Here is a 12,747-nt window from a genome sequence, read left to right on the forward strand (position 1 = left end):
GTCCCACAGTCAAGGCCAGGTTGGCTGCAGCTCCCCCGGCTGCAGCAACCAGAACCAGGCCCGCTGAGTGACCGAGACCCGAGATGGAGCAACGGTCGTGCTTCCGTGGGTCATGAGCCCACACTTCCCATGCTCAGAGCAGCTCCTCTCACACCCCCCCCCAACCCGGGGATGCTTTTATGGGGTAGGAGACTCATAAAGAACCAAAAGCCCCACTTAGGAGCTGAGAGCTGGGCTGGCTCCACAGTTAGGGAGAGGGAGGCTTAGGCAGGACTTCTGGGGGGAGGAGGTGCTCAGGAGGGAGCTTCTGGGGAAGGGCTTCCTGGGGAGAAGAGTCCATTCAGCCCCTCCTCTTTAGGACTAAGCCACTGGGACCCCTCAGACCTGGCTATCCACCGGCCTCCACCCCACTTCTTCCCGTCCCGCACATGCTCCCTCCGTTTCCAGGCCATCGCAGGATGGAAGTTTTCTCCTGTTCCTGGAGGGAGAGGGGCTGGGCTCATTTTGTTCTGGGAGAGCATCCCAGAGATCTTCGTGGGGTGGGGGGAGATGGGAACCGATGCCATTATTCCACACAGAAAGATTGGCTGCTTTCTTTTTTTTTAAGTTAATTTATTTTTTATTGAAGGATAATTGCTTTACAGAATTTTGCTGTTTTTGAAGACTGTTTTCTTAAAGACTGTATGTATGTATGTATTTTTGCCAGCTCTGGCCAGGGCCAGGGAGATGGTGTTGCATGAGAACAGCCCCCACCCCCCATCAGGGTCCCCCCGGCTGACTCACAGCTCTCTGAGATGGAGACGGATGGAAGGAACACTGTGTGGTCCCCTCGGGTTCTGTCCTGGCCCCCGCCTCCAAGTGCCTGAGGCTGGGTCTGTTTTGGGCATTAAGGTAAGTGCAGAGTTGCAGCGGATGGGAAGCATGGGGCGGGTGCGGTGCTGTTTTTGTGATCGGCAGGGCCTGTGTGTGCCTGGGCCCCTGGGGAGGAGGAGCCTGAGAGAGTCCCTCTCGCTGAGACCTTCCTGGGTGGGGTCGGGGCACAGAGCAGCCCACATTCCCTTGACCCCCACAGTGCCTCCCTACTTGGGTCTTTTCTTCTGCTCTGGGGGATGTGGGCCAGGCAGAAAGGTAGAGTGCGGCCAGGATTCAAGTTGGGGGCTGGGGGCTATTCAACGGGTGGCCTGCTCCTCCCTCGGCCCCAATCCCTGCTTTGGGAGTTCCTGAGACTCAGTGGTCAGTGAGACCTTGGACTGTGGATTAGAGGGCCGGCTTGACCAGGACAGAGCTGGGGGTGCGGCACTTAAACTGGGGCTCTCTTGAAGAAGTTCTGGGACAGTTAACGGTAGAAGACCCCCCCTCCCCCACCCCTCACCCCCCACACACATCCTGCAAACTCCACACACACAGGGGTGGTCGGGGAGTACAGACACAGTATGTCGGTGAAGGGATCCTGTTTCCCTTTCCACCCATTTCTCTGGGATCAAAGTCTTTCCTCTCACCCTTCTGCAGGCCACAGTGGGGTGTCAGTCCCCAGCACCTATTAAGCACTGAAAGTAGGCAACACCCCAGCAACGATGACCAGGAGGAAGGAGAGTCCTGGTGAGAGAGGTCCTTGGGTGGACCTGTGGGGTCTAAGCCAGCATGCTGGCCTGCACTCCACCTCGTTACTCATTTACAGACGGGGAGAGGGTGCATACCTTGGGGTGTACAGGCATTTTTCTGGGACACACGCCTTCGGCATATGGCTGGCAGGACAGCACACCCACAGCAGCAGGCACTGTGCCTGCGGTCTGCACAGAGACTTACATTAAACTTAAATCTGCAGCTCCAGGCCCACCCTGCTCACAGCAACCTCATCCCCTTTGTCCAACATCCCTGGAACCAGGTGGTGGGGAGGCTCCCAGAGCGGCCGGGAGAGATGAGGGGCTTTGGGATATGGAGAGTCCGAAGAAGAGGGAGGGGTGGGACAAGGGGAGGGACTTGGGGGGAGTCCTGGGAAGGGGGCCGGGCCAGGAGACCCAGTTTCAGGGGCGGGGGCCTCCCAAGAAGGGGGAGGGGCGGAGGATCCCGCAAGCCTGGCGGCGATCCCGGCCTCATCGGTGGCCACAGCAGCTGGCCAGGGGCGGGAGTGGGGCTGGCCGCCAGGGTTCAGATGTTTGCGGTGCAGCGGGAGGTGGTGTAGGGGTGGAGCCACGGACAGTGCTGACCGCCAGCTCAGCCCTGAGCTGCAGACAGGGGCCCTTTGCCTCACATATCAGGAGGTCCTGGAGACCCTGGGAGGGGAGGGGCTTGCCTGGGACTGGGAGGGCGTGTTCCAGACCCCAAGCCCAGCGCCCTGCTTAATGCAGAGCGAAAGGGATCCCTCGTTATCGGGGCTGCCGTCCCACGCTTCAGATTCTGGCTGGGTGCCGGGAGAACCGGAGACCTTGGTCGCTTTCAGGAGCTTCAGCTGAACTCGGAAGTGATGGGCCCTGCAGGAGGTCCAAGTGACCCTTGTCCCAGGATTGACTCTAGGAGGGAACTGCCATCCTAGACCGGAAGCACAACCTAGACTGGGATCTAGGCTGGCTCTATGATCCTCCTGTCCCCAGCCAGGGGCAGGAGCAGGCCTGGCCTGGACATTTGTCTCGCTGAGTAGGCAGGGAAGGGGTGGTGCCTCCCTGTGAAGTGAAAGGCTTGGTCCTGAGCTTGATGGAGCACAGCCTTCTCCCTGACCCAGGTACAGCTGGCCTTCCTGACCCCCGGGCCTGAAGGAGGGTCTTCTCAGGCTGTTACGTGAAGAGGGCTTGTGCTGGACCAGGAGAGGCCCTTCTGCTTTTGTCTCCTGCTCCGTCCCCACACTTTCTTGTCCATCTGGGCAGTGGCCCTCCCCAAAGGACATACCTGCCCTAGGGACCTTCCAAACTGCCTGGTGCAGGGCTCAGCAGACAGGGTCTGGGGAGGGGCCCCAGACATGGACACTGGCTTTGAACACTGTTCGTAATGCTGAACATGCTGCGATCTATCTCACAGGTAAGGATACAACTTCGGAGAGGTTCAAATAGTTTGTTACGCCCAGGTAGTGACAAAACCAGCTTCAGGCTCCCTCCAGGTCCTCTCACCTGTGAGGTACAGGGAGGTGGCTGGCGGAGCCACAGCTGTGAGAATGCAGGTGTGTGCAGGTGTGGGGAGAGAGCAAATTTGACAAGATGGGGTGTTCAGGCTCTCGCCACATGTTTTGTAAATGATGACTGCATAACAGCTGAGCTCATTTGTAGCCCTGCGCACGCGGGCCACGGGGTACTCGCTCGGTCATGGCCTACTTTGTGCTGTAGAGATATGTGAACTCCACCTAGAAAGTGGCGGCACTCTCCTGCTTCAGCACAGCTATGTCCATTGGGTCAACCAGGAGAAGAGAGACTGTAGCGTGTCTGCAGCTATGGCTACAGCATCAACCAGGAGAGAATGAGTGTGTCTGTAATTCCTAGGGCTCCTCAAGTCTCCTTCCGGCCTCTTAGCTTAGGCCTCGCCTACCCTGGGTTCAGCAAGCAGTGCATACGGTGGGAACAGCAAGACAATCGGAGTCACGAGCAGGATCAGCAATACAGCAGGTAAGGCTGGCATGTGGGGCTGTGTTACCCCTTCAAGCTAAATGCTGAGACACCGGCTAGGTCCTGGGTGCGGGGTGGAGGGGCTGTCTGACTTTGGGGATTTAAGGGCCTGAGAGCCTTCTGTTGAGCTGTGAGAATTTCTGACGAGCATGAGTTTTGTTGACCCCTGTCCTCACCCACCCTTGACACTCCTGTGAGGGATTCAGAACCTGGAGGGGAGTGAGGAGTCAGCAGGTCTCACCACCCCATGACCCTAGCGCTCTGCACACGTCCCCATCAGACAGACAAACCTAGGTTCAGAAGCCGAGCTACCAGCCTGGGCTACAGTGAAGGTGGTGCTGGATAGTGAGGCCACGCTGGCCTTGGATGCCCTCCCCCTCCTCCCACCTCATAGTCCCCCTGACCCCACTCCTCTGCCAGCATCGCATGCAGCCTTGCAGGGGAGACTTTAGCCTGCAGTTCTCCTGCCCCATCAGTGCAAGGGAAGCCTGCTTTTGTCCTGGCATCTTCATGGTGTTAAACACGTAGACACTATGTGTCCAGCTAGACTTGGACAAGCTTCTGGCCACACCCTGGCCCACCCACCCACAGCCTGAGGTACCCCTGAGCTGGTCTAGACCCCAGAACTTTCCCAGTGGCTGTGTCTGGAAGGTGTGAGGATGGTGGGCAAGTAGTATTCTACCTGTAGTGTGCCCAGGACCCTCATCTTGCTCAGTAAGTGCGGGCAGGACACAAGACTATCTGGCCCTTTGGTTTGTCTGATTTCACATTTGGGGGTTGGCGTATCTCATGAGGACTCAGATCCTTGATTTTGCTGGGCCTGAGTGGAAGAGGTAGCCTAACTGAGCCATCAGGGACCAGACAGTCCTGGAGAGACCTGTGTCGCTCCACTTTGAGACTGAGGCCAGGCTCCACCCATGCTGCCCCAGCAGCTCCCAACCCTGAGCTGGCCCCTGACCTCTGACCTCTCCAGTCGACCTGGGCAGCCTCTGCTTCCGCTAGTCCCTAGACACAGACCACAAAGGGGTGGGAGCTTGTTCCGATGACCCTCCTCCCTGCCCCATTCTGTCTTCTGACCCCCTGCTCCGTCCTCTCTCCTGGTCCCCCTCCTCTCTCTTCTTTTCTCCCTCTCCCTGTTTCTTCCTTCCTCCCTTTTCCCTCTCCTCATCTTTTTGCTCCTGCGCCCCGCCCTTCCTCACCTCCCTCTTCCTCCCTTCTCTTCTTGCCCTATTTCCTGTGCCCTTCTCTTGCTCTGGCGCGGGGCCTAGGACCCTCCTGCGTGGTTGAGGGCTCAGACAACGGACTCCCTCACCCTCACTGTGGAGTGCCCCCACCGACCCTAATTCTTACTGCACACCTACACATGGGGTGCACAGATGCCTGCTGCAGAGAAGCAAGTTGATGTAGGAGACTCGGGGGATGGCCCTCATCCCAGCATGCCCAGGCACGGGAGGATAGCCCACTCTCAGCCCAGACTCTCATGTCCCTTGGAGACTGGGGATAAATCAATTTCCACGGCTCATCCTGGAGTAGCCTTCAGAACCTTTGGCTAATGTTAGAAACTACTTTATGTGCAGTACGTTTTGAAAATATCCAGGAAAAGGGATGTTTGTCAGTGTTTAAAGGCCACGTAACAAGCCTCTGCTTCATGAGCCTCTATTTCTCCCCACGGCTGAGCCCGCTCCAGGATCTGACAACGGCGCTGCCTCCCTGAGGGGCATGGCCACCCACCCAGGGCCCCCGACTGACGCGTGTCTTGCCCTCTCTCCTGGACGCAGGCCTGCCAGACCACCTCCACCTTCAGGATTGGGAAGGGCCAGGAGTGCACATGGCTCCGCCCACTTTGGCCCCGCCCATATCATGGAAGCGCCCCGCCCCAAGCCTAGTCCTGTCCGCATTCAGAGAGAGCCCGCCCACCAGGGCCCCATCCTTGACCTGGCCCCTCCCCAGCCCGCCGAGAGCCTGTCTGCAGCCACCCCAGCCGAGAGCCCTGTAGACTCTCGGCAGACTCCCTGGAAGCAGGAGTGGATATTGGGAGCACCAGCTGTGGGTGAGGACAGTGCTGCTGTTCATGGCAGGTGCCTCGGTGACCTGGTCTTGAGTCTGTGGGGCACACAAGTGCTGACTTTGGGACGCAGATGGGGTAGGGGAGGCGTTTTTCGTAAGCATGCAGTATTCATGAATGTCCGCCTTATAAAGAGACCTCAGCGTCCTAGGCCCCTCGGGTCTTCGGAGACCTGTGTGCTTCTGCCCTCAATGAGACTGGCAAGGAGCAAAGGGGATGACAGGCGGACAGGCTGCACCTGCTCCTCGTACACTTGCTTGTCGAGCCCGTCGGAGCCTTCAGGATGGCTGCCCATCCCCTGGGGGCTCCTAGGCTGGGGTGGGCGAGGGTAAGATGGACAGGATGCGGAAATACCAAGCTCACCAGCAGGCAGCCAGCCGAGGAGCAGGGGCCCAACAGAGGCTCACTCCCAGGACGACGGTGCCTCGGCCACGTGCGAGGCTCCCTGACGGGCCGCTGCTCCCGGGAAGGCTCCGGCGGTGGGTCCTAACTGTCTCGGCAGTGTGCGTGATTTATGATATGATTTTGTGATATGCAGGTTTTGCACGTTTTGATTCCCGGCTACATTTTTTGCGATGGTTGTAGCTGCTGCTGTAAATAGTGTTTCTCTAGTATTTTCTGTTTGCTCCTGTATGAAATCCAAATGACTTCTTATACGGTCTCAAATCCATGCACCTTACTAAATTTCTTTAGAAACTCTCCAAAGACATAGGGATTGAAAAAATTATCTTGTGATATTAACTTCTGATTGAATTGTTTTGCAGAGACCTTGGCCTGTATGACACATGGTGTTGGAAATTGTTTCTTATGGCTTCAGAGATGGGGAATCTTTATGGAGGCTGCCAGCACCTGGGAAGTTTTGTTGCTGCTGCTGCAGCAAGAGGGCCTCTGCTCCCTGGGCAAGCTTGCTGCTGCTGCTGCTAAGTCGCTTCAGTCGTGGCCGACTCTGTGCGACCCCAGAGACGGCAGCCCACCAGGCTCCCCCGTCCCTGGGATTCTCCAGGCAAGAACACTGGAGTGGGTCGCCATTTCCTTCTCCAATGCATGAGAGTGAAAAGTGAAAGTGAAGTCGCTCAGTCGTGTCCGACTCCTAGCGACCCCATGGACTGCAGCCCACCAGGCTCCTCCATCCATAGGATTTGCCAGGCAAGCGTACTGGAGTGGGGTGCCATTGCCTTCTCCACTGGGCAAGCTTACGTGATGTCTTTTCCATCCGTACTGGTCCTCTCTGCTATGAGTTCTCTCGGAGTCAGATATTCCGTTTTCCTTGGACATCTGGCCAATATTTGCCTGATATATCTCTCCTTGTGTTCTTGCTTTCAGCTTCTCTGTGTTCCATTGTTATACTGTGTTGCCTGAAAACAGCATAGAACTGGGAGTTATAGTTTTTTGTTTTAACCCAATATGATCCTGTCTTTTAGATGTTAAGAACAGCCCAGTATTTATTGTGACTATTGATATATCTGGATTTGTTTCTTTCAATTTGTCTTTATTTCCACTTTAATTAGGTCTTTTCTACTTTCTTGCCTTGATGGAGATTTTTGTTTTAATACTCCCTCCCACCTTTATTGATTTTTCTCTATACAGTGTTGAAATTTATACATGCTGATTCTAGTCCTTCAATGCTGCCTCTGGATCTGTTTAACCTGACTATTAAGTTAACAGAGACTTAAATATTTGATTACCTCCAAGGCAATAAAAGTACATTAAAATGTTTTAGCTCCAGTCATAGTTTTCCAACTTAGTATTACTGAGTGTTTTAGTTCTTTCTTTAGCCTCACAAATTAGATGTTGTTTTATTGTCTTGTGGGCAGTGGTTGTTTGGATTCATCCACATGTTGTGTGTGTTGATCATTTCCGCTTACACACTGGACTCCTTCCAGGATTATTTTCCTTCTTCTCAAAGCACATACTTGAATTCCTTGAGAGCCAACTCTAGTGTGAAATTCCCTCCATTTCTGTTTATCTTGAAGTGATTTTATTTTCCCTTTGTCCTCGAGGAGTAGATTTGCTCATTACACAATTCTATGTTGGCATTAATTTTCTTTCAAAACTTTGTAGCTGTTGTGCTAATGAGCTGAATCTATTGCTGCAAAACCAATTATGTCAAAACTTAGCTGTGCTGTGTCGTGCTGGGTCGCTTCAGTCGTGTCCAACTGTGTGTGGCACTGTGGACTGGGCTCCTCTGTCCATGGGGTTCTCTAGGCAAGAATACTGCAGTGGGTGGCCATGCCCTCCTCCAGGGGATCTTCCTGGCCCAGGAATCGAACCTGGGTCTCTTATGTCTCCTGCATTGGCAGGCCGGGGTCTTTACCACTAGCACCACCTGGGAAGCCCTAAAACTTAGTTGCTTAACACAACAATAATTTCCCATGGTTTCTGTGGATCAGGAATTTGGGAGTAGCTTAGCTGTTCTGTTCTGCCTTAAGATCTGTTGTGAAGTTGGATATTGTTTGAAGGCCTGGAGGTCTGCTTCTAGGGGAGGCCATATGGCTGTTGGTTAAAGGCCTCCGTTTCTCTCCACAAGAACCTCTCCACAGGCCTTCTCCTTCCAGGATGGTTGACTTTCTTCAGAACTTGCAGGCCAAGAGACTGAGGTGGAAGTACAAATGCTCTTCAGGTTTTAGCTTTGGGAGCCACACATCATCACTTCCTCAATATCCTTTTGGTCACAGAGCCAACCCTATTCAGTGTGGCTGCTGCAGGCAAAGTCACTTCAGTCACTGCAACTCTTTGCAACCCTACGGGTCAGAGATCTCCAGGCTCCCCTGTCCATGGGATTCTCCAGGCAAGAATGCTGGAGGGGGTCGCCATTTCCTCCTCCAGGGGATCTTCCCGACCCAGGGGTGGAACCTGCATCTTTTACGTCTCCTGCCTTACAGGTGGGTTCATTACCACTAGTGCCACCTGGGAAGCTGTTCAATGTGGGAGGGGGCTACAGAAAGGTACAAATGAAGTGAGGGTTACCGGAGGCCAATCTGAGGCTACCACAATAGCTTCAGTTGCTGTTATTTAGAGTTCTACAAGTCTTTCCTTTATAGGTGATTTCTCCTCTGTCTGGGTTCTTGAACGATATTCTCTTTGTTGTGAATATTCCTCAGTTTTACTATAATGTGTAGGATATGTTGTACACTTGTGGATTTATATTTTTCATCAGTTCAGGGAAATTCTCTTAATATATTAATATAACACTCTTAATGTTTGTTCAGTTCAGTTCAGTCACTCAGTTGCGTCCGACTCTTTGCAACCCCATGAATCGCAGCACTCCAGGCCTCCCTTGTCCATCACCAACTCCCGGAGTTCACTCAAACTCATATCCATTGAATCAGTGATGCCATCCAGCCATCTCATCCTCTATTGTCCCCTTCTCCTCCTGCCCCTAATCCCTCCCAGCGTCAGAGTCTTTTCCAATGAGTCAACTCTTCGCATGAGGTGGCCAAAGTATTGGTTTCAGCTTTAGCATCAGTCCTTCCAAAGAACACCCAGGACCGATCTCCTGTAGAATGGACTGGTTGGATCTCCTTGCAGTCCAAGGGACTCTCAAGCGCCTTCTCCGACACCACAGTTCAAAAGCGTCAATTCTTCAGCCCTCAGCTTTCTTCACAGGTTTCCAAATAAATCCTTCTCACTTTCTCTTAAGAGATTCCAGATAGACACAGATTAGATCCTCCCACTGTATCCCCTTGTACCATTTAATCTCTTTTTTGTGTTTTCCACCTTCTCTGCTGCATTCTGGATAGATTCACTGAGCATGCCTTCTGCTTCCTGACTTCTCTCTTCAACTGTGTTTAATCTGCTGCTGAACCCAGCTACTGTGTGCACATTTCTTTAAAATTTCAGTGATGATATTTAACTTTTTAGAAGTTACATTAAAATATTCTATTAATTCCTGAAGGTTTGCTTTTATACTGTGTATTTGCATCCTTTATTTTTCATTTTTAAAAAACATTTCACTTGAAAAATAACATCTGTACATAAAATTTCACAAAACAAGATTGTACAGCTGAAAGTTATCATAAAATAAATGCCTTTATGGTGAGAACATCACCCAGATCAAGAAATAGAATGCATCTTGCAGCCCAAAAGTATCCTTATGCTTCTAATAACTCTCTCTTTCTTCCTCCTTGTAACTCTCTGTCGGCAACCACTATTCCAACTTTATAATTTTGATATTTTAAACACCTACATTCTTAAACACCATAGTTTATCCTTGCCTGTTTTCTGAATTTCATGTAAATGGAACTACACAGTACATGTTTTGTTGTGTTCAGCTTCTTTTATTCAATATTAGAGCTGTGAGATTCATGCATATCGTTGCTTGTTGTAATCTGTTTATTTTCATTGCTGCATGGTATTCCATTGTGTGAATATACCACTCTTAAAAATACCTTCTTCTGTTGCTAAATGTGTTTTTTTTCCCTGTTTGGGTCAACTGTGAATAATGAGGCTATGTTTTGCCAAATGTTTTACTTTCATTTCAGGTTCAAAGGATTCATTAACCAAAAAAACAACTCATTACAAACAAACAATTCCAATATTTAATAGACAATTATTAAACTTAATTTCAGTATACAGTCATTAAAAGAAAAGAGAAATAGAAACAATAGAGAAGACTAATAGCACATTTATCACCAAATTGGGCTGATCAACACCCAGACTTAAACAGCATGCTGGGAGTTTGTGTGTGCACGTGCGCGCGTGTGTGCGTGTGTGTGCATGTGTGTGCGTGTGTGTGCGTGTGTGCATGTGTGTGGTGTGTGTGTGTGCATGTGTGTGTGGTGTGTGTGCAGTGTGTGTGTGTGCGTGTGTGCGTGTGTGCATGTGTGTGTGGTGTGCGTGTGTGCATGTGTGTGTGTGCGTGTGTGTGGTGTGTGTGCGTGTGTGCATGTGTGTGTGGTGTGTGTGTGTGTGTGCATGCATGTGTGCATGTGCTCAGTCAGTCGTGTCTGACTCTTTTGTGACCCCATGGAGTATAACCTGCCAGGCTTCTGTGTCCATGGAATTTTCCAGACAAGAATATTGGAGATGGTTGTCATTTCCTTCTCCAGGGGATCATCCTGAACCAGGGACCCAACCCACGTCTCTTGTGTCTCCTGCAATGGCAGGCAGATTTTTTATCACTGTGCCACATGGGAAATCCCGCCTGCTGGGAAGTCCCTCGTTAACAGCAATCTGGAGTCCTGACTGGGAGAAGGCCCTGGGTAGCGTGTCCACTGCACGGGTGAGACTTCAAACTGCAGTGCCGGGGACTCCCACTTATAATCCCAAGCTGCAAACTGATGTCATTAATTTGTGTGCAAAAATGCAGCTCGGGTTTTACCTTAACATTTTACAAGGCTGTCTGTTTTTATGTTGTGAGTCATACGATTTTGCTAAACCTGGGGTGCAGTTGGCCAGACCTCCAGGGGCTCAAGAATTCCAAGACCCACTCCCTTTCTTATCTAAAGTGCCACCTGACTAGGTGTGCTTGTGGGCAGACACGGAATCCGGGCAATGTCCACACAGGCCAGAAGCAAGATCACAGGTGTGCTTTTCTGCTTCTGAAGCCTGAACAAGACTTTCTCCATTTTAATTTCCCTAACCGACCATGAGCATAATTTATTTGTATTTCTTGTTGGACACGTGCATGCATTTCTTTTGGGGTATTAACCTAAAAATGGATTGCTGAGTCAAAGGATGGAGGCATATTCAACTTTAGCAGTAGTGCCAAACAATTGAACCAATTTAAATTTTTTCTAGAGTGCACACGAATTTTCATTGTTCCATGTGGCTAGTTTTTGTTGTTGTTGTTTTTAAGTATTTGGTATTGTGGTGGATATGGAGTTGTATCTCATTATTATTTAAGCTTGCATTTCCCTTATGAGTAATGAATTGGTTATTTAAATATTCTCTTTTAAGAAGTGTCTAGTGCCCCCAGCGGCGGCCCCGCGCGCAGCGCTGCTCCCCAGCCCCCCTCCCCCTCGGATGTGACTGGAGCTTGAGGCGCGCAGGGCCGGAGACGTCGCAGACCCGGGACCCGGAGCAGCTCAGAGGCGGTGAATAATAGCTCTTCAAGTCTGCAATAAAAAATGGCCTCCAATAAAACTACATTGCAAAAAATGGGAAAGAAGCAAAACGGAAAGAGTAAAAAAGTTGAAGAGGCAGAACCTGAAGAATTTGTAGTAGAAAAAGTGCTGGACCGCCGTGTAGTGAATGGGAAGGTGGAGTATTTCCTGAAGTGGAAAGGATTTACAGATGCAGACAATACTTGGGAACCTGAAGAAAATTTAGATTGTCCAGAGTTAATTGAAGCATTTCTTAATTCTCAAAAAGCTGGTAAAGAAAAAGATGGAACAAAAAGAAAATCTTTGTCTGACAGTGAATCTGATGATAGCAAATCAAAGAAGAAAAGAGATGCTGCTGATAAACCAAGAGGTTTTGCCAGAGGTCTTGATCCAGAACGAATAATTGGTGCCACAGACAGCAGTGGAGAATTAATGTTCCTCATGAAATGGAAAGATTCTGATGAGGCAGACTTGGTACTGGCAAAAGAGGCAAATATGAAGTGTCCTCAAATTGTAATTGCTTTTTATGAAGAGAGACTAACTTGGCATTCTTGTCCGGAAGATGAGGCTCAATAATTGTTTGCATTGCCTTTTATATATATTTATATATATATATAAAATGTGGGTCTTGGTTTTTTGATTTATTAGAGTGAAGAAATAACTACATTCTAATGAAAATCAGGTTTGATACGTTTGTTTTGAAGTAATATTGGGGAAGTTATATTGGGTTTTTTGTTTTTTTCCATCTGTAGCACTGGTTACTTTGAACAAATAAAAGCTTTCTGTAGTTGCCTTCTTCAGTAGGAAAGAATTTGATACCATGATATATTATTTCCTCAGCATTAGAGAACAGTTTTTCTAAATGTTGGAGGAAATCTCCATAGTCATTACTCAATCAGAATTTAGAATTTGCATTTAACTCATATATGCCTGAGGACCATTCTGAGTTTTTTATATGTGTATACATAAAAGACATGTAAATTGTTTGGGAGTTAATTTTTTGTTGTGGTTTTTGTTTTGGTAAATATATTTAAACAACAGCCTTTCA

General features: G+C 50.1%; 1 protein-coding gene and 1 long non-coding RNA gene across 3 annotated transcripts; both read left to right on the forward strand.

The window, feature by feature from the left end:
* Positions 1-2,229: 2,229 nt before the first annotated feature.
* LOC138440754 (uncharacterized) lies at positions 2,230-10,042 on the forward strand. 2 transcript variants are annotated; one of them, XR_011257116.1, is made up of 4 exons: positions 2,230-3,012; positions 3,468-3,590; positions 5,369-5,668; positions 6,420-10,042. It is a non-coding gene; the product is annotated as an uncharacterized lncRNA (long non-coding RNA). The 2 variants fall into 2 exon arrangements; XR_011257115.1 differs by lacking the exon at positions 5,369-5,668.
* A 113-nt stretch (positions 10,043-10,155) lies between these two features.
* Positions 10,156-12,319, forward strand: LOC138440745 (chromobox protein homolog 3). Its single transcript, XM_069590571.1, has one exon. It carries the CDS (start codon positions 11,724-11,726, stop codon positions 12,273-12,275), a length of 552 nt encoding a protein of 183 aa, XP_069446672.1. The 5' UTR covers positions 10,156-11,723; the 3' UTR covers positions 12,276-12,319.
* Positions 12,320-12,747: the final 428 nt, after the last annotated feature.

Source organism: Ovis canadensis, chromosome 5 (genome assembly GCF_042477335.2).
Source record: "Ovis canadensis isolate MfBH-ARS-UI-01 breed Bighorn chromosome 5, ARS-UI_OviCan_v2, whole genome shotgun sequence".
Classification (NCBI taxonomy): domain Eukaryota; kingdom Metazoa; phylum Chordata; class Mammalia; order Artiodactyla; family Bovidae; genus Ovis; species Ovis canadensis.